The sequence below is a fragment of the Chrysemys picta genome, chromosome 5, assembly GCF_011386835.1.
Source record: "Chrysemys picta bellii isolate R12L10 chromosome 5, ASM1138683v2, whole genome shotgun sequence".
Lineage (NCBI taxonomy): Eukaryota > Metazoa > Chordata > Testudines > Emydidae > Chrysemys > Chrysemys picta.
In genome coordinates this window covers 116,979,403-117,000,606 of record NC_088795.1, presented here as the reverse complement: position 1 = coordinate 117,000,606, position 21,204 = coordinate 116,979,403, and the positions used below count along the sequence as shown (strand labels likewise).

Genomic DNA, 21,204 nt, shown 5'->3' with positions numbered 1-21,204 from the left:
AGGTATCAACGCCAGAGACCAGTAAGCTTTTAAGTTATACAAATGGAAGAAGATTTGAAAAAAACTGTTTTCTTGTATCTGTCCCATTATGTCCCATAATCGATAAGTATCATCAGATTATTTGTGTGGGGAATGAAAAATATCTTGAGGTTTCTGTATTTGCCCTTCTGCATCAAAGTTTGAATAATCAGGCTTTGCATGAGGGACCACTAAGCTGTGGTCAGGGAGGTGAAATACAAGCCTCTCCCCCAAGTGGACAGGATATCGGGTGGCAGTACAACCTTTCTTTGATCCACACTCCAGCCTATGGGCTGGAACAGCAGATACTAATCCACACACACACCCTATTCAGGAGTTTTGGACCACAGAATCGGTTAATTATTAATCTAGTAGCCCAGCCACTATCCCATCCACAACTTCCCCTTTCTGGTTGGCTTATCTGGGGCCAGCACGGAGCCCCTTCTGAGACACACAAGTGATGCAGAAGTTCCCTGCATGGCTGTTTTGCCTGAGCCCACACCCTGTGGAGTTCTAAAGCAATGCTTCCACACTGTGGGATGTCTTACAGCCAGCGGGGGTACATTTCACCCACAATGAATTTTCACAGCTGCCTTACAGATTCTGAAGACAAGGGCATACAATAAAAAGAGTGACAACATATCACGAACAAGCTTGCAAATAATACATTGTATCCCCAAAGCAACAAAGAAATCTAAATGTACTTATCACTGATTTTTTCAGTACCATCTAACCCTATAATACATGTTTTAATGATAACTAATGGCATTAAATGAAAAAAATCACTTTTACTGAAATATTTATGATTGTCATTGGCTTAATTATTTATTTATTTCTCAAGAAGAAATAGCCACTCCTTAAAATGCCCTCTAATAAATGAGATTTCTAAATGGCCTATTATACAAACGATTCTCCTGTTGTTTGAGAGAGATTGGATGTGATTCTCTGTGGTGGAAACTGTAGCCTACTGTACCTTATCAGGAGGCGGGAACTGTAGCTGATTGACATCCAGGGGTGTGATCAAGGGGATGGTGTCAAATCCATCCTCCAAGAGGGGCTGCTTTGTGCTCTTCTCACTGAAATTATTCCCTAGTTTCACCATCCTTCCTGGATTTAAAAAGAAAGTCCTATAAACACACACAAAAATGAAAACCACAATACAGTGATAGGTCTCAAACTCATATTGCACCAAAAATATGCCCCAAACACACAAATCCTAAAACCCGTTTTTGTTTTGTTTGTTTTTTTTCAGGCAAAATTTCTTCTGTTGAGCTCAAGTGACCTAATGCCACTTTTTTTTTTTTTACATCGCTATTACTTTCTGAATTGTCATTACGAAGGCATAGCTATAATTGTGTCACAGTTTGGGAGGGGGTGTTTCTTTTTGTTTTTTTGCTTTAAACAGAAGACTAATTGAAACAGTATAATTCTTCCCAGTCCAAGGGTGAATGGCATTCTCTCCAGAGCGCTTTCTGGAAGCCTTGAATAATATCAAGTGGAAATGCAACATCTTTCTATGTAATTTATCCATCCATCCCCGCAGTCCCCTCCATCTAGATCGACACAGCTCCCCCCCCCCCCAATCCATTTCCACAGTCCCCATCTCTGCATCTCTCTCTGTCCAGCGACACCGCCCCCCTCTCCGCATCCATCCCTTCTCGCCTTTCTCTGAACGTGCCCATCTCCAGGAGAGGTGGGTGAGAGCGCGGAGCGCAGCGTCCTTCCCCACCACGAGATGCTGGGCATGAAGCTCTCCTCCCCTCTCCCAAAGAGCAGCAGCAGAAAGAATCGCTACCTAAGGGAAAGAACAGCCTTGGACTTACCCCAGCTACTCCTCTGCCTTTTCCCTTTGTGTGGGGCCGGTGGGTGGGTGCAAGGTAGGGGATGCTCCAAGCCCTTCTGCTTCAGCTCTCGGAAATGGCGGAGCTGCTCGGACGCCTCTCCGAGCGGTTTCGGGCGGGAGGCTGGGTGCAGGGAAAGGATCGATCGGGGATGGGTTGCCTTGGGGTTAATGGGCTTGTGCGCGTTGCTAGCAGCAGCAGCGCCTCCACCGTGACGCATCCGCCGCGTGTCTTAGGGCAGATCCGAGCAGCAGCACAAAGGGGCCCCGGGGGGCGGGGGAGGCGCACCACTAGCTCCCCCTGCGCCGGCTACTGGTGCAGCTGCAGGGGGGTTTGCAAGGCTCCCCCTGCAGCAGCGCTACAAAGGGGCGTGGGAGGCGCAGTTCCCTTTGCAAGGTCCTGGGGCGGCGGTGGTGCGAAGGGGCTGGGGTTGGGCGCATTGCTCCCGCCAGGGTATCCGTGGCACGGAGCAGTGGAGGTGCATCGCTTTTCCCTTCTAGAGGTCAGGAGGGGGGCGCCAGGCGGTACAAGCAGGCTGGGCTGTGAGGGGACAATGACCTCGCCGGGCCCCTGCGAGGGCTGAAGCAGCGGTACAAGCGGGCTGGGCAGAGCGGGGGTTGGGGGGCGTATCTCTCCCCAGGCTCCCGGTGGAGCTGCAGGTCCCTCCCTGCTCCTCTGGCAGGAGGCGCGATGCAAAGGGGCTGGGTGGGGCTGGGGGCTTTGTTCCTGAGACGCGAGCGCTCGTCGCTCTCTCACCGGGGCAGCGGCGCCCAGCTGGGGCCGAGAAGGGGGGAGTGCGGAGTTCCCCGAGCCTACCCCCTTCTAGGGGCAGAGGAGATGTTGGGGAGCCGCGTTATGGCCGGGGAGGACAGGGAGGGTCGCGTTGCCGCCCCATCTCTCCATTCTGTCGACTCAGCCCCTTAGCAGGGAGCAGCCCGCCTCCCTCTCTCCGGGGCTCGCACCTGTGAGCCGCTGCCTCCATACACACCCCTGGAGCCAGGCGCCCACGCTCCTCGCCTTAGGCGGGGGTTGGTGAAAGGGGGTCAAAAACGCTGCAATCTATAATGAAGAAGGAAAATCTGCGCTAAATAAGACGCCCGGTGCGCCCTGCTCGCTGGTGCAGCCAATCTATCATTTTAATTGCATTGTTTTCCTGGGCCCTGGTAATTGGGAGGACAAGATCCGTTATTCAGCTTTTCTGGCGCTTCTTGTTTTGCTGCTCATGGGCTATGCATAAGTATTTCAGCACCTGCACAACCTCCTCAATGTCAGAGCCAAGTCAAAAAGCGAGAGGAGGCCCCATGGAGGGGAGACAGCCCAAGGCAATGGGCCACCTTATAAAGCTCAAGCTGTCTGCTGAGTATGGGTAGGAGATTTTAGGATTTCTGTGCTTCCTCATTTGGACAGTTAACTTTGCCCTTAAGTATTTCCCCCCAATCCCCAACTGACAGACAGACCTGCCATTCAGATTAGTAAAACACAGGAAGATCAAAACAAACAGAAAACTAACTCTTGTATTGAAGTCCATGGCACTCCAAGGCAGACACAGATCGCAAAGCCCAAGCAAGAGGCCATTTTGGGTGGGGAAATGTGTTACAGGTGCACTCTCCTAATGTCTTCTGTAACCCCAGGCAACCAGAGTGCAGTGCTTGTAATCTTGCAGGTGCATCACCTTGTGGAAAGCAAATGTAGGCATCCTGAGGAATACTGATCTACATATTATGAAGCCACTGAGGGGATGGAGAGGATAGAACAAGGTTGCTTAGCCAAGATCCACTGACAAAAAATCAAAGTACACCCTCTAAAACAAGACGCTGCTCACAATTGATCTTTATAATATGATCATGCCTCTCCTTTCTTGTGTGCTTGGTTTATGCTGTAGGTTTACGCTCATTTCATATGGTGAAGATTTCCTTTGTCACCATAAGGGCTAGAAACTAGTTATGTGCCTAACTCCCATTGATTTCAATACCTTTTAGGATCTGGACTTAAGAGTTTATCTATATTTGGGAGTCGGCCATCAGTGCCCAGAAATGGGGATAATAATATCTCCCTGTATCACAGGGGTATTGTGAGGATAAATACAAGATGCTTTGAGATCTACTGATGAAAAGTGAAAACAACAGGAGTCCTTGTGGCACCTTAGAGACTAACAAATGTATTTGGGCATAAGCTTTTGTGGGCTAGAACCCACTTCATCAGATAAATGGAGTGGAAAATACAATAGCAGATATATATACATAGTACATGAAAAGATGGGAGTTGCCTTACCAAGTTGGGGGTCAATCTAAAAAGACAATTCAATTAACAGTAGAATACCAAAGGAGGAAAAATCACTTTTGTAGTGGTAATGAGGGTGGCCCATTTCAAACAGTTGACAAGAAGGTGTGAGTAACCAGGGCCGGCTTTAAGCCGATTCACCCGATTCCCCGGAATTGGGCCGGAATTTCGGCGGGGGGGGGAGGGGTCTGCTCCGGGGGTCTTTGGTGGCATTTCGGCGGCAGAGGTCCTTCGGTGCCGCGGAAGACCCGGAGCGGACCCCCAGCCGCAAAGTGCTGCTGAAGCCCCGGACTGCTGCCGGGTATTGGAATCTGGCCCTGCGGGTCATAAAGCCAGCCCTGTGAGTAACAGTAGGGAGAAATTAGTATGGGGCAATTAGGTTTTGTAATGACCCATCCACTCCCAGTCTTTATTCAGGCCTAATTTGATGGTGTCCCAATTTGCAAATTAATTCCAGTTCTGCAGTTTCACGTTGGAGTCTGTTTTTGAAGTTTTTTTGTTGAAGAATTTCCACTTTTAAGTCTGTTATTGAATGACCAGGGAGACTGACGTGCTCTCCTACTGGTTTTTGAATGTTATAATTCCTGATGTCAGATTTGTATCCATTTATTCTTTTACGAAGAGACTGTCTGGTTTGGCCAATGTACATGACAGAGGGGCATTGCTGGCACACGATGGCATATATCACATTGGTAGATATGCAGGTGAACGAGCCCCTGATGGTGTGGCTGATGTGGTTAGGTCCTATGAAAAAAGTGCTGTATGAGAGCTGGGTATCATTACCATTCAAGTGCAGACAAGGAAAGCTGCTATTTGCGCTGGGTTAGCTTACCAAGGCTAAGTTCAAGTGGTAAAATCAGTTATTCACCAGTGGTAGCTGAGTTGAAGTTACTCCCAAATATGAACAAGACCTTAATTTTAAATGAAAGTTTATATTTTTCTTCAAGGTGGCGGCTGCATATTTACAGTGGTGGGATGCATGCTATTGCTTCCACTGTGCTGCTGAAATTCAAGAACCTCCTGGAAAGCACTAGCTGTTAGGGGCATACACGCAGGGCCGGCTTTAGGCCAATTCCACCAATTCCCCCGAATCGGGCCCCGCGCCTAAGAGGGCCCCGCGTCCAGTGGCAGGGCTGCCCAGATTGGGGGGCAAGTGGCAGAGAATCCCTTCCCTGGCTAGAGGCACCTTTTTAATTTTTACTCACCTGGAGGCGCTCCGGGTCTTTGGCGGCGGGTCCTTCAGTGCCGCCGAAGACCCGGAGTGAGTGAAGGACCCGCCGTCAAAGACTAGGAGCACGGCTGGGTGAGTACAAGCCCCGCGTGTTTTTTTTATGTGTTCTCTGCCGGGGCCCCGTCGAAACTGTTCGAATCGGGCCCCGCACTTCCTAAAGCTGGCCCTGCATACACGCATGCTTTTGTGGCCTCAGTAGTTTAGAGCTGAAGTTAATAAAGAACTATGTGGCCTCTACTACCCAAAATTTCTTCTTTTCCACAGCTAGCTGCCCTTGCCCAGAACAAGTTCACATTTTTAAATTCCATAAATCCCCTAATTTTTATTGTTTAGTGGCATTAGAGTTAGTAGTGTTAGGTGTGTAACTGTGCAAATTACTTAGGGTGGGATTTTTATAAATGCTCAGCATTGACCTACCTCCCCTCTTGACTTCAATAGGAGCATTGTTAGGCTAGTGTTGAATGCTTATGAAAATCCAACTTTTCATTTTCATTTGGGCAGGGACTCTTGGACCACTTGGTCATGGCCAAACAATCAATTTGTAAGTACTTGGAGGATAATAGGATTATAAGGAACAGCCAGCATGGATTCGTCAAGAACAAATCATGCCAGACCAACCTAATTTTCTTCTTTGCCAGGGTTGCTGGCCTAGTGGATGGGAGGAAGCGGTAGATCTGATACTGATTTTAGTAGGTTTTAGACACAGTCCCACATGAGATTCTCAAAAGCAAGCTAGGGAAATGTGATCTAAAACAGTGCTTCTCAATCAGGGGTGCATGTACTCCATAGCGTATGAAAGAGGTCTTCCAGGGGGTACATCACCGAGATATCTGCCTAGTTTTACAACAGGCTACATAAAAAGCATTAAGTCAGTACAAACGAAAAATTCATACCGAGAATGACTTGTTTATACTGTTCTATATAATATACACTGAAATGTAAGCACAATATTTATATGATAAAAATGAGAACATAAGTAATTTTTCAGTAATAGTGTGCTGTGACACTTTTGTATTTTTATGTCTGATTTTGTAAGCAAGTAGTATTTAAGTGAGGTGAAACTTGAGGGTATGCAAGACAAATCAGACTTCTGAAAGGGGTATAGTAGTCTGGAAAGGTTGAGGGCCACTGGTCTAAAAGAAATTAAAAGAAACGGGTTGAAAAACTGTTCTCAAGTAGCAGTTACCAGTGGTTCGCTGTCAAACTGAGAGGGCATATCTATTGGGGTCTTGTAGTGGTCAATCCTAGGTCCAGTACTATTCAATATTTTTATTAATGACTTGGATAATGGAGTGGAGAGTGTGCTTATAAAATTCGTGGATGACATCAAGCTGGGGGGAGTTGCAAGCACTTTGTAGGAAAGGATTAAAATTCAAAACATCCTTGACTAATTGGAGAATTGGTCTGAATATAGCTAGATGAAATTCAATAAAGTGCAAAATCAGGGCCGTCCCTAGGAAAGTGTGGGGCCCAGGACATAAGTGCCGAGTTTCTGTCTGCCAAGGGGTGCTCTGCCCAGATCCCACCCTGACTCCACCCCTTTTCCAAGGCCCCACCCCTGCCCTGCCTCTTCCCTTCCCTGCCCAGTTCCGCTCCCGAGCGCACTGTGCCCTCGCTCCTCCCCCACAGTGCCTCCTAGGGTGACCAGATATCCTGATTTTATAGGGACAGTCCCAATATTTGGGACTTTTTCTTATATAGGCACCTATTACCCCCCATCCAAGTCCCGATTTTTCACATTTGCTGTCTGGTCACCCTAGCGCCTCCAGACGCCGTGAAACAGCTGATTGGCGGTCGGTGCTGGGAGGGAGTGGGAGGCGCTGATTGCCAGGGCCAACCAGCGGGCAGGAGGCGCAGGAGAGGAGGAGGTGGTTGGTAGAGGGGCTCCTCCTTCCCCCCCCCGGCCACCCACCTCACCTCCCTGCCCGCCTCCTCATGAAGCATGGGGCCCCCCAAAGCACAGGGCCTGAGGCGGTCACCCCAATTCGCCATACCCTAGGGATGGCTCTGTGCAAAATCCTTCACTTAGGAAGGAAAAATCAAATGCACAACTACAAAATGGGGAATAACTGGCTAGGTGGTAGTACTGCTGAAAAGGATCTGGGGTTTATAGTGGATCACAAATTGAAAAAGAGTCAAAGATGTGATACAGCTGCAAAAAAGGCGAATATTCTGGGGTATATTAACAGGAATGTCATATGTAAGAGACGGGAAGTAATTGTCCTGCTGTAGTCAGCACTGGTGAGGCCTCAGCTGGATACTGTGTCCAATTCTGGGCACCACACTTTGGGAAAAATGTCGATAAACTGGAGAGAGTCCAGAGATGAGCAACAAAAATTATAAAAAGTTTAGAAAACCTGACCTATGAGGAAAGGTTAAAAACAACCCCGTAGGCATGTTTAGTCTTGAGAAAAGATGACTGAGGGGAGACCTGATCACAGTCTTCAAATATGTTAAGTGCTGCTGTAAGGAGGGCTGCGATCAATTGTTCTCCATGTCCACTGAAGGTCAGACAAGAAGTAATGGGTTTAATCTTCAGCAAGGGAGCTTTAGGTTAGGTATTAAGAAAAACGTTCTAACTATAAGGGTAGTAAAGATCTGGAATAGGCTTCCAAGGGAGGTTGTGAAATCCCCATCATTGGAGGTTTTTAAAAACAGCTTGGACAAACACCTGCCAGGGGTGATCTAGGTTCACTTGATCCTACCACAGTGCAATGGACTGGACTTGACGTCTCAAGGTCCCTTCTAGCCCTACGATTCTATGATTCATGCCCCACCATGTTCCTAGAGGTAGACACATATTCACATCTCAGGATTCCCATTTCACAGATGGCTACTCCCAGTGTGGGGCCTACCCTCCTTGAGCCCGCACTAATAGACAACAGAGGCTCTATGCCTTCCTCTTCTAGGAGGCCATCCTGGTCTGTGGATCCGGCCTCAGAGTAGCGGTCTGTTCCCATGAAGGGACAGTAGGCTGCCTTTGGCTGCAAAGCCAAGCAAGTCAGGGATAATCCCGGTGTTGAAAATAGCACCGGAGAGATCAGGACCATGGCTGTATTGCTAAGTCTTCAATGGGCACTGAATCTATAGGTGAAATCTTGGTTCCAAGACTCCCATTGAAGTCAAAGGAGCCAGGATTTCACCCTTAATCTTTAGACTGAAAAACTGAGCAAATTTGACTTGGAAGTAACGAGAGAATATACTTATAAACCCACAATATCCTATTCCGAGAATCACCTTTAGAGCCATTTAAAGTGATAATACAAAGTATATTTTGATTCTTATTTTTGCTGTCTAAGGGCCAGGATATAATTTTTTTCTATCATCATTTCCTTTTTTCTCTTTGGCAAATAATTGATTTATTTTTCCTTCAGTTTCTCAGGGAATACAAACCAAATGGATTTTCCTTCATTGACTGTGTTGTTATCATAAGCATTACTGATAATGTCAATGTCATCGGCACAATTCTAGGAAATACAGTTCATTAGTTAACTTGGTGGGTATAAGGCCATCTTTTCAGCAGCAAAACAAATCTTGTGGGAGACCAGCATTTACAGTGGATATTATTTGCTTTTAAAAAGTTTCTTGGTGGAGTAACAGATTCCAGAAATAGGTTTTTAGGATCCACAGGATACTCCTAAACCAGCACAGAGTATTTTTATGGGGTAGGTGAAATTTTGGGCCTAACCTGCTTGTCTATATCTCTTTCAATCACTGGGAGATCAATTCTGATCTGTAGTTTTTTTTGTGGGGGAACCCTTAAAAATTAGGTGTATCTCAGAGCACTATAACAGCAGAAGCATTTACATTATACACTGCTGTTTTCTTTGGCAATCTTGCATGTACAGAATATCCAGATCCGTGCTCCATGTTCTGACAAATATGGCCACTGTTCCCGTCTTACCTCTGGCTAAGTATAGGTTTCCTATGAGGTTTGTTCTGGTTCTCCAATCCAAGATGGGATTCTAATTATTTTTTTCTTTATAGGGCACTGGACTAAGACTCAGGAGACACTCTCTGTGCCTCCGTTTTCCTTTTGAAACCTTTATCCATCTGGTCTATATAGACCATACGCTCTTTGAAGCAGGAAATGTCTCTCACTCTTCGTATAGGGGAAAGTGCAATGGGATCTGATCTGGGTTAGGGCTGCTGTGTGCTACCATAATGCAAATATGAAATAAAAATAACCCAGAACAGTGACTAAGACTGAGTATCAAACTAATTTTAATTTGCTAAAACTGGACGTTCTAAATAATCTAGCCAACATATGCATTAGCAAGAGAGACAATTAATATAATATATACTTGTATTTCTAATAATCTATTTGTGATTGATGGAATCCAAAATTACATATAGACCCACAGTATTGTATGCCTGCAATACATATTACAAGATGGGGCAGTTAGGGTTACAGCTTTGTTTGAACTGAAAAGCATATTACCATACTATTCCTCAGTCAAAAATTGTATGGCTGTTACATTACTAAGATGTACGCTACATGTCTAACAAAATGCTGTATACATAATATATGAGAGGGAATTGCAATTCCCACTGAGCTATGTTCTCCCACACAGAGTTGAGATGGATAAATAAGATGGATAATATTTCTACCTTATAAGCAACATTTTACAAATTATTCTTGGCTTTGTTAGTAAACAACAAATATTACCTATACTGTAGTGAAATCTGCCCCCACAAATGGAAATGATATAGGAAGGACTTCTCTGAAGCAATGGTTATCGTAGTTGATCAATTAACTTTGGCAATGCTTGTATCCCTAGTCAGAGTTTATTGAATTGAACCAGTGAATAAACTATAGCTGGGGGAGTGTAATCCATTCATTGGTTTGTGGAGCCAAAGTCACGCATTGTGTCACAAATCCATATGATGCCCCCAAGTGTACTTGAGAATATACTATAGGGAACAAACTTGCAATGGCAAAGGGATTAACAAGATGACTGAGCAGGTCTTTTCCACCTCTAATGTCTATGATTTTACATTTGGATCCCTGAGTTAGCTAAAAGATGTGCAAAATTAGCATGTACTGAGACAGCTCACTATTGATTATGCATATGAGGAAACTCACGTACGTTTTTTAATTCCAGCAAGCACATTTCATACACTGTACCTATGAAATATGCCCTTTATTTATTACTATTTATTATTTGTATTACTGTAGTTCCTAGGAGCCCTCCTCATGAACCAGGACTCCATTGTGCTAGGTCCTGTACAAACAGAGCCAAAATACTGTCCCTGCCCCCAAAGAACTTACAACCTAAGAATAAAACCAGACAACAAATGGATAGACAGATAGATGGAGGAGTACAGGCAGACAGTGAGATGGTATTGGTCAGCATGATAGGCAGTGGCCTCTGCACACCAGCAGCCTAATCATTGTCAATTCTTTTGTAGACATCACAGCAAAGAAGAGTTTTGAGGATGGATTTGAAGGTAGATAATGAGGTAGCTTTGCAGACCTCTATGGGAAGTATTTCCCAAGAATATGGAGCAGCATGGGAGAACGCATAAATGTGATTGTTTGAAAATTTAATAAGTGGGTGATGGAGGTTGGCATCATGGGCCAATCAGAGGCAAGCATTGAAAATGAGAGATGAGAGGCTGGGGATTGCCCAAGAAGGGCCTTGAAAGTGAATACAAGCAACTTATGTTGGATTTGATAGAGAAGGAGGAGCTAGTAAAGAGATTCAAAGAGAGGGGTGATATGGTCAAAGTGACATGTTAGGGAAATGATCACTGCCACAACACTCTGAAGAGTGGGCCAAGATTGCATGTGCCAAGGCCAGAGAGAGGGCCGCTATAGTAATTGAGATGCAAGATGATGACACCTTGAGCAAGAGGTTTAGCTTTGTGGGTGGATAAGGGCTGTATCTTAGAAACGGTATGCAGAAAGAATCAGTCAGATTTAGACGTAGACTGGATCTGAGGACTTAGAAAGAGGTCCAGGTCAAAGATGACACCCATGTTATGAGCCTGCGTGGCAGGCCTGATGGTGGTGGTGTACGTAGTGATTGAGAAGTAGGTAGTGGGCAGGACATGGACCAGGGCAAGAGCAGGCACTCTATTTTAGCCACATATAGCTTGATCTGAAGGCCATGAGGAGATGTCAGAGAGACAGGGACGTCAGAGAGACAGGCCAAGATTTTAGATTAGAAGAATTAGGAGGAGACAGGAGTTGAGAGGTAGTTCTGTGAGTTGTCAGCATGCAGATGATAGTTGAATTTGTGTGTGGATGAGACTACCCGAAGATGAGGGGTGAAGAGAGAAGAACCTTGGGGAACCTCCCAAGGTTGGAGGAGGGGATGAAGAGGATCCTCTGAAGGTCCTGCTGAAGGTGCAATTAGAGAGGCAGGAGGAGAAGCTGGAGAGGACAGAGTCACAAAGCCAAGGGAAGACAAGATTTCAAGAAGAGCATGGCTGACCATCACAGGTGGCTGATATGTGTACTTGGGATGGTCAGTGGTTCTCAAACTTTCCAGGATACTGTACCCCTTTCAGAAGTCTGATTTGTCTTGCGTACCCCTAAGTTTCATCTCATTTAGATAATTGCTTACAAAATCAGACATAAAAATACAAAAGTGTCACAGCACACTATTACTGAAAAATTGCTTAATTTCTCATTTTACCATATCATCATAAAATAAATCAACTGGAATATAAATATTGTACTTACATTTGAGTATACAGTATATAGAGCAGTATAAACAAGTCCTTCTCGGTATGAAATTTTAGTTTGTACTGACTTCACTAGTGCTTTTTATGTAGCCTGTTATAAAACATCTACATGAGTTGATGTACCCCCTGGAAGACCTCTAAGTACCTGCAGGGGTACACATACCCGTGGTTGATAACCACTGGTCTAGGTAAAGTTGGTCTTGCCTCAGCACGGGGGGATGGACTAGATGACCTCTCAAGGTCCCTTCTGTGGCAAAAATAGCCAATCATAGATCCTCTTTAGGCGTCCCATGGAACCCCCCCCCCCAATCTTTAACCAAAAGACCCCGGAAAATAACATGTGTCTTGAGAAATGTACCCAAACTGGTGCCAAGTACCACCCCTGGGGAAAACCACCAAGCGCCCCTCTACCCAAATAAACATCCAATTCTCAGAAAAAATGAGGAAGGTACCTGCGGGGGGGGGCGGGGGAACTGACCCCGACCCTAGTTTCTTAACTCGCGGTTTAGGGGAGGAACTGACCCCAACCCTAATTTCTTAACTCATGACACATTGTTTGTACTTCATTTGCGGTTTGACGAAATAAAAGCCCGCCTGCGAGCGGCCCTCGGGGTGTCAGTCTTCGGACTACACCCCAGTGCACTGGTATGTATGTCAATAAACTGGCCTCAGGCTTGAGTCTTTGAACTAAAATCATTGCGTGGGTGTCTTTGACCACAACACTTCCAACCCTTCATTTCTATGATTCCTCACGGAGGATGAGGAGGGAGTATTGGTTCTGATCTTTAGCTAGAAAAAAGTCATTAGAGACTGTGGGAGAGCAGTTTCAGTGGAATACAAGGGGCTGAAGCTAGATTTGAGAGGGCCTAGGATAGAATTGGAGGAGTGGAACTCCAGACAGCGATTGAAGACAGTGAAGTCAATGAGATTAGAGATAAAATGGAGGTAGGGCAGTAGTTGGAAAGGCAAGTAGAGACAAAGGTTTTCTTAAGATGGAAGAGACTAGAGCAGTATTTCTCAACAAGTGGTCCGTAGACCCGCGCCATTCCCTGAGATCTCCCTGGCACAGTTTAGGAAGGCAGCAAGCTAGTCCTTAGCAGTGGTGAAGCCAGGTTTTAGCAGCAGGGGCCACCCGCCACGAAGAAAAATGAAAGAAAAAAGAAAAACCCCGACTGACCCGCCGAAGTGCTGTCGAAGACCCAGAGCAGACCTGGAGCGGCTGAAGGACCCGCCACCGAAGTGCCGACAAAGACCTAGAGCAACTGAAGGACCCGCCGCCGAAGTGCTGCCAAAGACCCGGAGCGTCGCCGGGTGAGTATTAGCGCCGCCAAAGATCCAGAGCGCTGCCGGGTGAGTAAAAATTAAAAAGGCGTCACTTTTCTGCTCAATGGGAGCGGCTGCTCCCCCCCAGCTGCACTACTGGTCCTTAGTATCAAAAAGGTTGAGACACCCTGGACTAGAGCATACTTGTGTTTTGAGGGGAAAGAGCCAGAGGAGAGCAAGAGGTAAGGGGAGGGGAGGGGAGGAAATGAAAGTGGGCACATGGGAGATGGGATGGGTCATTGGAGGGGTTAGAGGAGAGCAGTTGAGAAACTTTGGCATTTGTGACAGGGGAGAAGGCGGCGAGAGTTGTAGGAGGGGAAGGGAAGGCAAGCTCTCGGGAGGGAGAGGGCCATGTCATATTTTGTCAATTTTCTCTTGGAAGAAGTTGGCACAATTGTGTGCGGAGAGAGAAGTGGAGGCAAAGAGGAGGGGAGGGTTTGAGAAGTGACTCAAAGGTGGTGAAAAGGCAGCCGGGCGAGCAAGTGTGGGATTCAGTTAAGTTGGAGAAGTGGAGTTGTTTAGCAGGGTTCTGAACTGAAGGAGGAGAGAATTAATTTGTAGCAGAGGAAGTCAGTCTGGTCACGGAATTTCCAGCAGAGTCGCTCTGCAGTGTGAGAGCAGGAGCAGAGGAAATGGATGTTGGGGGTGAGCCAGAGCTGGCAGTTGTCAGGGAGGACCTTGTGATAGGAGAAGGGGCAAAAGAATCAAGGATGGAGAAGAATGAAACACAGAGAGTTAACAAGCATATCAATGGACAAAAGGGAAGAGAGGGCAGAGAGGAGAGATCTGTGAGCAAATAAGTAATCAACACTGATGGACTGACAGTCACAGAAAAGCCAAGTGGCGGGGCATGATACAATGTGAATAAGAAGTATAAAGAGCTAATTTCCCTCTCTTACTAAAAACATACCTCTTTGAGCATATGCACTGGGAAAATGCCTCTCTGTTCTAATGGCCATTGAGGAGGACAGCAGTATCCCAGACCAACTAGAGTTCTGCATAGCCCCCCACTGCATAGGTTCTTCTAGTCTTTGGTGATCTACATTTCCAGAACAGTGATCATACTCTAAAAATGTCCCTATATAGGACCCAGTCCTACCCAGAGATATTCATGTCATATAGCAATCTGCTTGCTCAACACTTTCTGTGAGCAAATAACTGGACTGCTGTACTGAATAGCTTGGAGCCGTTCATCCTGCTCAGCCCCAGCTCACCCCATAATGCTACAACCTGCAGAGCAGGAAAAGGGGTAGATATTAGAGGTTGAGAAAAGGAGTGCCACAGGCTGACAAAGCCCTGCACTTTGCACACTAGATACACAAAATGAGCACTAGCTATCAGAGAGTTTATGATCCGTTTCATCTCCAGCTTATGCGTAACTGTTGTCATAGATAGATTGCTACCAGTGGTTACAGTAGAAGAGTATAAGGAATGAGGTCTTTATGAAGTACCTTGCCACATTCACAAATCAGAAGTTGCCACTGCAGGACCTCCTAGTTGGATGTTGCTAGATTTCACTTGTTGTCTAGACTTTGTTTTTAACAAAACAAAATTAATCTTCCACTACAGCCCCAATCAGTGATGTGTTGTAGGAACCTTCCACAAACACCAGTTTTTAAGTTTATTTTTGGTCCCCAGGTCTCTCTTTACATCTTTCTTGGCAAGCCACAGAAACAGAGCTGTTAGCTAAAGAACCCAGTGTGTTTAGGCCACAGATAAGTCCACTGTGCAGTGGAATACCCTTATCTAATTCTCAAAATCCTGACTGCTTTATGACAATCTCACTTTGTACTACCAAACTCTCCACTCCTGGACTAATACACATCACCTAAATTTCTTTCTATTGTCTCATAAAAGGGGGAAATTTCCAAATAAGTTACAGAGGAGCATTTTAGCGAGAGAGTTTTGAGGGTAGAATCTATCTGCCACAATTGTGTGCTTGGAAATATTTTTGTTTATGCTCCACAGATAACCTAAGTCATCAGTTGCATGTTCAATTCATGTTTCATCACACTGGTTTGGTCATGACATAAATGAGAGGAGGAATATTCCACATTTCTGCTGGTTTTTGAGGTCGTGAAAAGCTGCAGAGCTCCTTCAGTCAGTGCCAGTGAAGAAAAGGAATTATGAGTAGAAGTTGTGCTTAACCCTAATACCTTTTCATTCATAGATGTTGAAATTTGGTTTTACTATTCTCTACAAATACTAGACTTGACTAAGACACACTAGAATTTCATGCATTCTTTATTTCCTTCTCCTATTCCCACGTTTGTTTTTTTCTATGCTGCTTCATGAATGGAGTGATACATTCCCATGTATTCCCAATACACTGGCTCTCTCCTTGTTTCTCATTCACATCTCTCCTAAAAAAAACTCACTTCTCCCAGAAGGATGCAAAAGTTAGAATATTAGATTAACTATATTTTAAAAAAACATATACTGTTCTTTCCTCTGCATTTCCTGTTGCGTGTCATTTTGCTATGTCTGCTCAATCGATTGTAAAATCTTCCTCCTGATAGTGTATCTTGTACAGAATCAAGCAAGTGACCAGTGCACAACATATAATACACATCCCTGGTGTGGAGGTATACAGTCATGGGACAGCAATTTTTAGCTAAAGTTAGTGATCTCTGAGAAAATGCTATACTTGTTTGTGCTTTAAAAAAAACAAAAAAACTGGTGGGCAGGCAACAGAACAAACAACCTAGTAGTGGAATTGCTCGCCATTGGCTTGACTCATTAAGTCAAATTGTGCTCTGATTTACTTGCTCTGGAATCTCACGGAGTTCATTGACATTACAAAGATGTAAATCAGCAGAATTTGGTCCATGGAGTGTGCACCCTGAATACTACCACAAGCAAAATGTAAAAATGATACTCATGTAGTTTGTAGTAAATAGTTGTAGTGTTACATAGTGAACTGAAAAGAAGCCCTGGCTGTGCAAATAGGAAGTATGCTAAACTTGTCTCTACTGGCAGTTATTCTTAGAAATTATACTAGAATAAAATCTTGTTTACTGTAATAAAATTGAGGCAAATTCTGCTCTCATACCAATACAATTCACCTTTGTAACAGAGCTGACTATGGCCAAATTTGGACCAAATACATCCCTGTTGCAATAGAATAGAGTTGTACTAGGAATGAATGTGGCCTAATATGTTTAAATAATATTAAGGTTGTGACAAACAAAGGAGGTGTGGTGGGAGGAACAAGTAGACAGGCAACCTATGTCCTGTTGTGACCAGAGTATGTATCAATCATGTCAAGTTCTCAGTCTGAGAGGGGGTTTAGGGATTGGAGGTGCTGTAGAGGCTTCTCTCCATATGGAAATGGAGAATGTGAAACAGTTCTAGCAAGGTGCACACTCCAACCAACAGGACTGGACAGCAGATTACTAGGATTTTCATTTTCACCAGTGCTTAAGTATAAATTTTTGTTTCTTTATAAAGAGGAGTAAGTCCCTTTCTTTTCAAAAATAATTTAAACGAGAAAATTACTCATGTGCATATTGACATGTTCAGCCTTAAAGATGCTGCATACACATCTGCCATGTATAGTCGTCTTTGCAGTTTGTGGTTCATTGCCACAATCAACTGAATTGACTCTTTTGGAGCCATTACAATTTATCATGTCAATGCAGCTGAAAACACTTTAACATACCATGTGTCACACCCTGTCAAGTTATCAGCTGATGCTCCCAAATCAGGATTAGGAACAGTGCTGATGCAGAACAATGCAGCAATTGCTTGTGCAACAAAAGCTTTCATAAAAAGACACACTCTGCTGAAATAAAGAAGAAAGTGTTAGCTGTTGTTGTTTGCCAGCTGTCCCACCAGTTTATTTATTCAAAGGCACTCAGTCCTCTACATATCTGTGTTTAATGCTAAAAGAGGCTGCACCTGCATGTAGTGAAGAGAGAATAGCTTCTTTAAATCAAACAGATCTCAGACCACTAATCCTTTTTTTTTTTTTTAAACAAACCAGTAATCTTTGCAAATACACACTGGCTACTGCTAGTACTGAGTTTATTACATCCGAAAATCTGAAAGCACATGGCAAACATTAGTGAATTAACCTTAGCAGCAGCCTTGTAAGGTAGTTTAGTATTAATTATTGTTATGCAGATAGGGAAACTGAAGCTCGGAGAGGTTAAGTGACGTACTCAAGGATACTTGACACGTGTGGCAGAGGTGGAAATAGAATTCAATTCCTTGAATCATAAACCTATCCTTCTTCCCTAATGTACAAACCAAGAAAACAAAAGTGACAATGAGTATGTGACAGACTTTTAAGGGTGGATTTTAATTAAATTGTCAGATATTCATGTTGAAATGGATGAAGAAATGTTTGTGTTAATAAACACATCTGGTAGTTACTCTTCAGTGAATGATCAAAAACTATCAGGTTAGAGACAAAGATGAAGACCTGACAGTGTTAAAAGCAGTAACAAAATATGCAATAAAACAGTGATTCTCTGGTTATTCTATATTAATACTGTACTAAGGTTGTGTCTACACTATGGAGACTATACCAGCATAGCTATGTCAGTGTAGCTATGCTGACAAATCTCCATAGTGTAGATGCAGCCTACACTGATGCAAGGGGTTTTTCCATGGGAGTAGAAAAACCACTTCCCTAGACAAAGTTAGCTACGTTGATGGAAGATGGAACATAGCTGCATCTACATTAAGCCCGTTTAGCTATGTTGGTCAGGGGTGAGGTTTTTTTCATACCCCTGACTGACTGACATAGCTATGTCAACCTAACTTGTAAGTGTAGACCAACCCTTAGAGATGACCTGGGCGGGAATGAAAGAATGGTAATAAAGAGGTAAAATCTACTAATTCAAGGGGATATTAATCTCAGACATATGAGAATTGAGAAATGTAATCAGCGATTAAGAAATGTGGTGTTCTAGACTGGAATATTTGAACATGTGGAAGATATTCGCCAATTTATTTTGCAAATCTGGATGCCTAAAGTTAAGCTCCTAAATTCACATTTAGACTCCTAAATAAAAGTGACCCTGAGTTTCAGATTTAAACAGCACCCATAAATCGGACTGGAGTAGATGGGAGCTGCAGGTGCTCAGATTCTCTAGAACAGCGGTTCTTAAGCTGTGGGTCGGGACCCCAAAGTGGGTCGCAACCCCTTTTGAATGGGGTTGCCAGGCCTGGCTTAGACTTGCTGGGGCTGGAGCCCGAACCCCACTGCCCAGGGCCAAAGCCAAAGTCTGAGAGCTTCAGCCCTGAGTGGCAGGGCTCAGGTTACAGGCCCCCTGCCTGGGGCTGAAGCCCTGGAGTTTCAGCTTTGGCCCCCCTGCCCAGAGCGGTGGGGCTTGGGCTTTGGCCCTCCCTGCTCAGAGCGGTGGGGCTTGGGCTTTGGCCCACCACCCGGGGCAATGGGGCTCGAGCGGGCTCAGGCTTCTGTCCCCTCTCCTGGGGTTGTGAAGTAATTTTTGTTGTCAGAAGGGGGTCGTAGTGCAATGAAGTTTGAGAACCCCTGGCCTAGAAGTAAATCGAGATAGAGCTTTTAGTGGTCTCTGCACAGGTTAATCCTGCTTGTGATTTAAGTTCATTTAAATCACAAAAGTCAATCTTGTCTGCTTTGTCAAAACACAGTCATGTTTTGGCTATTTTACAAATTGCCACTACACATGGATTTCAGATAGCATCCAAAATGCACATGGTCACATATATATTCAAGTGACCTTTTATTAACTGAGAGCATTAGGTCAATTTTAAGGATAAGACCAGTTTCAACTTACCTGCTGAACCACTTATTTAAAAAAAAAAAAAAAAAGTCTTCACCGAGCATTCTGGGATATGATTATAGACTTCTCTTTGGCCTTGAACCAGTTGGTCTGGAGCCAAAGGAGGTGTATAATATAATGCCACAGTTTTATATTTAGGCAAAAGTCATTAGAAATGAAAAAGTTATGTAATTCCTCAGAGAAAGCAAAGGAAAAAAATAGGACAAATAATACTCAAAAACTGCAGTTAGCCTGCAGCTAAATCAAATCAATTTATCTTTAAAAAAATATCAGGACAAAGTCTTATATAATGCAGGAAGAAAAAGCTCTTCTACAACAAAATGTAATTATAAACAGATTAATATATTAAACACACTGCCTTTACATTTGTTAAACAATTCTGAGCTCATTATCATTTGTGTGTGTAAATAGAATTTGTGTATGCAAATAGATTGATTGGGCACTCATATCTAACTACCATTTTTCTGGATGCTAATATAGAGGCCAGGGTGAAAATTTGGATCTCTTCAGATCTTTATTTTGTGTGTGTACTTTTTAGATAATTTTGCAGCTACAGCCTGGCAGATATACAATTTTCAGGTAATTTTTGCTTTAATTTCAATAGCCATAGGCTGAAATTTTCAAAAGGGACTATTGATTTTGAGTACATCAATTGTTGGGTACCCAACTTGAAGCACCTTAGAAGAAGCCTGATTTTCAGAAACCATTGAGCAGGGATCCTCTTTGAAGATCAGATCCCTTTACAGGTGTCTTAATTTGAGACACCTAAAATCATTGGTCACTTCTGAGAATTTAAACCACAATTCCTAAATGTGCTCAGTACTTGATGGGGATAGAAATGTGGTTGCAATTATTTGGAGGCAATACTGAAATTTCACAAGCTCCTCAGGACAGGGACCTTGGGTAACATTTTCAAAAGCACCTAAATAGCACAAGCCATATTTACACTTGGAGTGCTTTACCTATACAGGAATACCAGTATACTATGCTGGCAAAGTGTGTCTAGTGTGGACACAGCTATACTGGCCAAGCTGTGCTTTGTACTGGTTCAGTAAAACCACCCCACATAAGCAAACTAAAAGCACAATTTTGTGGGTATAATAGCATCTGTACTAGGGGTTTCTGCCAGTACAGCTATGTCGGTCAGGGATCACACCTCTTCACACCCCTGAGCAACACAGCTATGGCAGAAGAAGTCTTTAGTGCAGACAGAGCCTTAGAAGCCTAAATTTCATTTTCAAAAGGGACTTAGGTTCAGATTTTAAGGTATTTATGCACCTAAAGATGTAGGTGCCTAGTGGGATTTTCAAAAGTGCCTATTAGAAAGTCACCGGGAGTTGGGTGCCTAAGACCAGAGCTGTCCCTTGGGTACGGCGAATTGGGGCAACCACCCCAGACCCTGTACTTTGGGGACCCCCGCGGGTGGGGAGATGAGGTGGGCAGGCGAGCAGCGGTGGGGGGCGAGGAGGAGCCCCTTACCAGAATCTCCCCCCAGTGCCTCCTACCCGCCAGCGGGCCCTGCCGATCAGCGTCTCGCCCTCCCTCCCAGCGCCTACCGCGAATCAGATGTTTTGTGGCGTCAGAAGGTGCTGGAGGGGAGGGGGGGTGGGGAGGATGCGGCGCGCTCGAGGGAGGGGGCAGAACTGGGTGGGGGTGGGCCGGGAGCAGGAAGAAGAGTTTCTAATGTCCTGGGCCCCGCACCCTCCTAGGACCTTTTGAAAATCCCACTAGACACCTGTCTCTGTTTACCTTGTGGACTGGACTTTAGGTTGCATAGAGGTACAGATGCAGGTAAGGGTCTAGTAAGATTTACAAAAGCACCTAAGTGAGTTAGGCTCCTAACTCCCATTGAAAATCAATGGAATTATGATTAATGAACAATATGTTTGTCTACTAAACAAATCATGCCAGATTAACTAGATTATTTTGATTGAATTACTAGATAGAATGGATGAATGGAATGCAGCAGTGTATATTGCAATTAAACTTTTTTGCAAAATTTTAAATACAGTGGACTGAAAACTTGAAAAAGGATTGCAAATAA

General features: G+C 44.4%; 1 protein-coding gene across 7 annotated transcripts in view; it reads right to left on the bottom strand.

Moving 5' to 3' along the window:
• The window catches only part of LOC101945396 (neuronal vesicle trafficking-associated protein 1), a 106,821-nt gene that overhangs the window by 34,674 nt on the left and 50,943 nt on the right, over positions 1 to 21,204 (bottom strand). For 4 of the 7 annotated variants that reach the window (XM_008170154.4, XM_065597081.1, XM_065597084.1 and 1 more), the window contains one exon: positions 992 to 1,125. In XM_008170154.4, coding sequence (XP_008168376.3) covers positions 992 to 1,125 — 134 coding nt within the window. Of the gene's footprint in view, positions 1 to 991; positions 1,146 to 1,841; positions 2,176 to 2,821; positions 2,932 to 21,204 lie in introns of those variants that run through there. The other 3 variants (XM_065597085.1, XM_005300257.5, XM_005300258.5) reach the window with 3 other exon arrangements.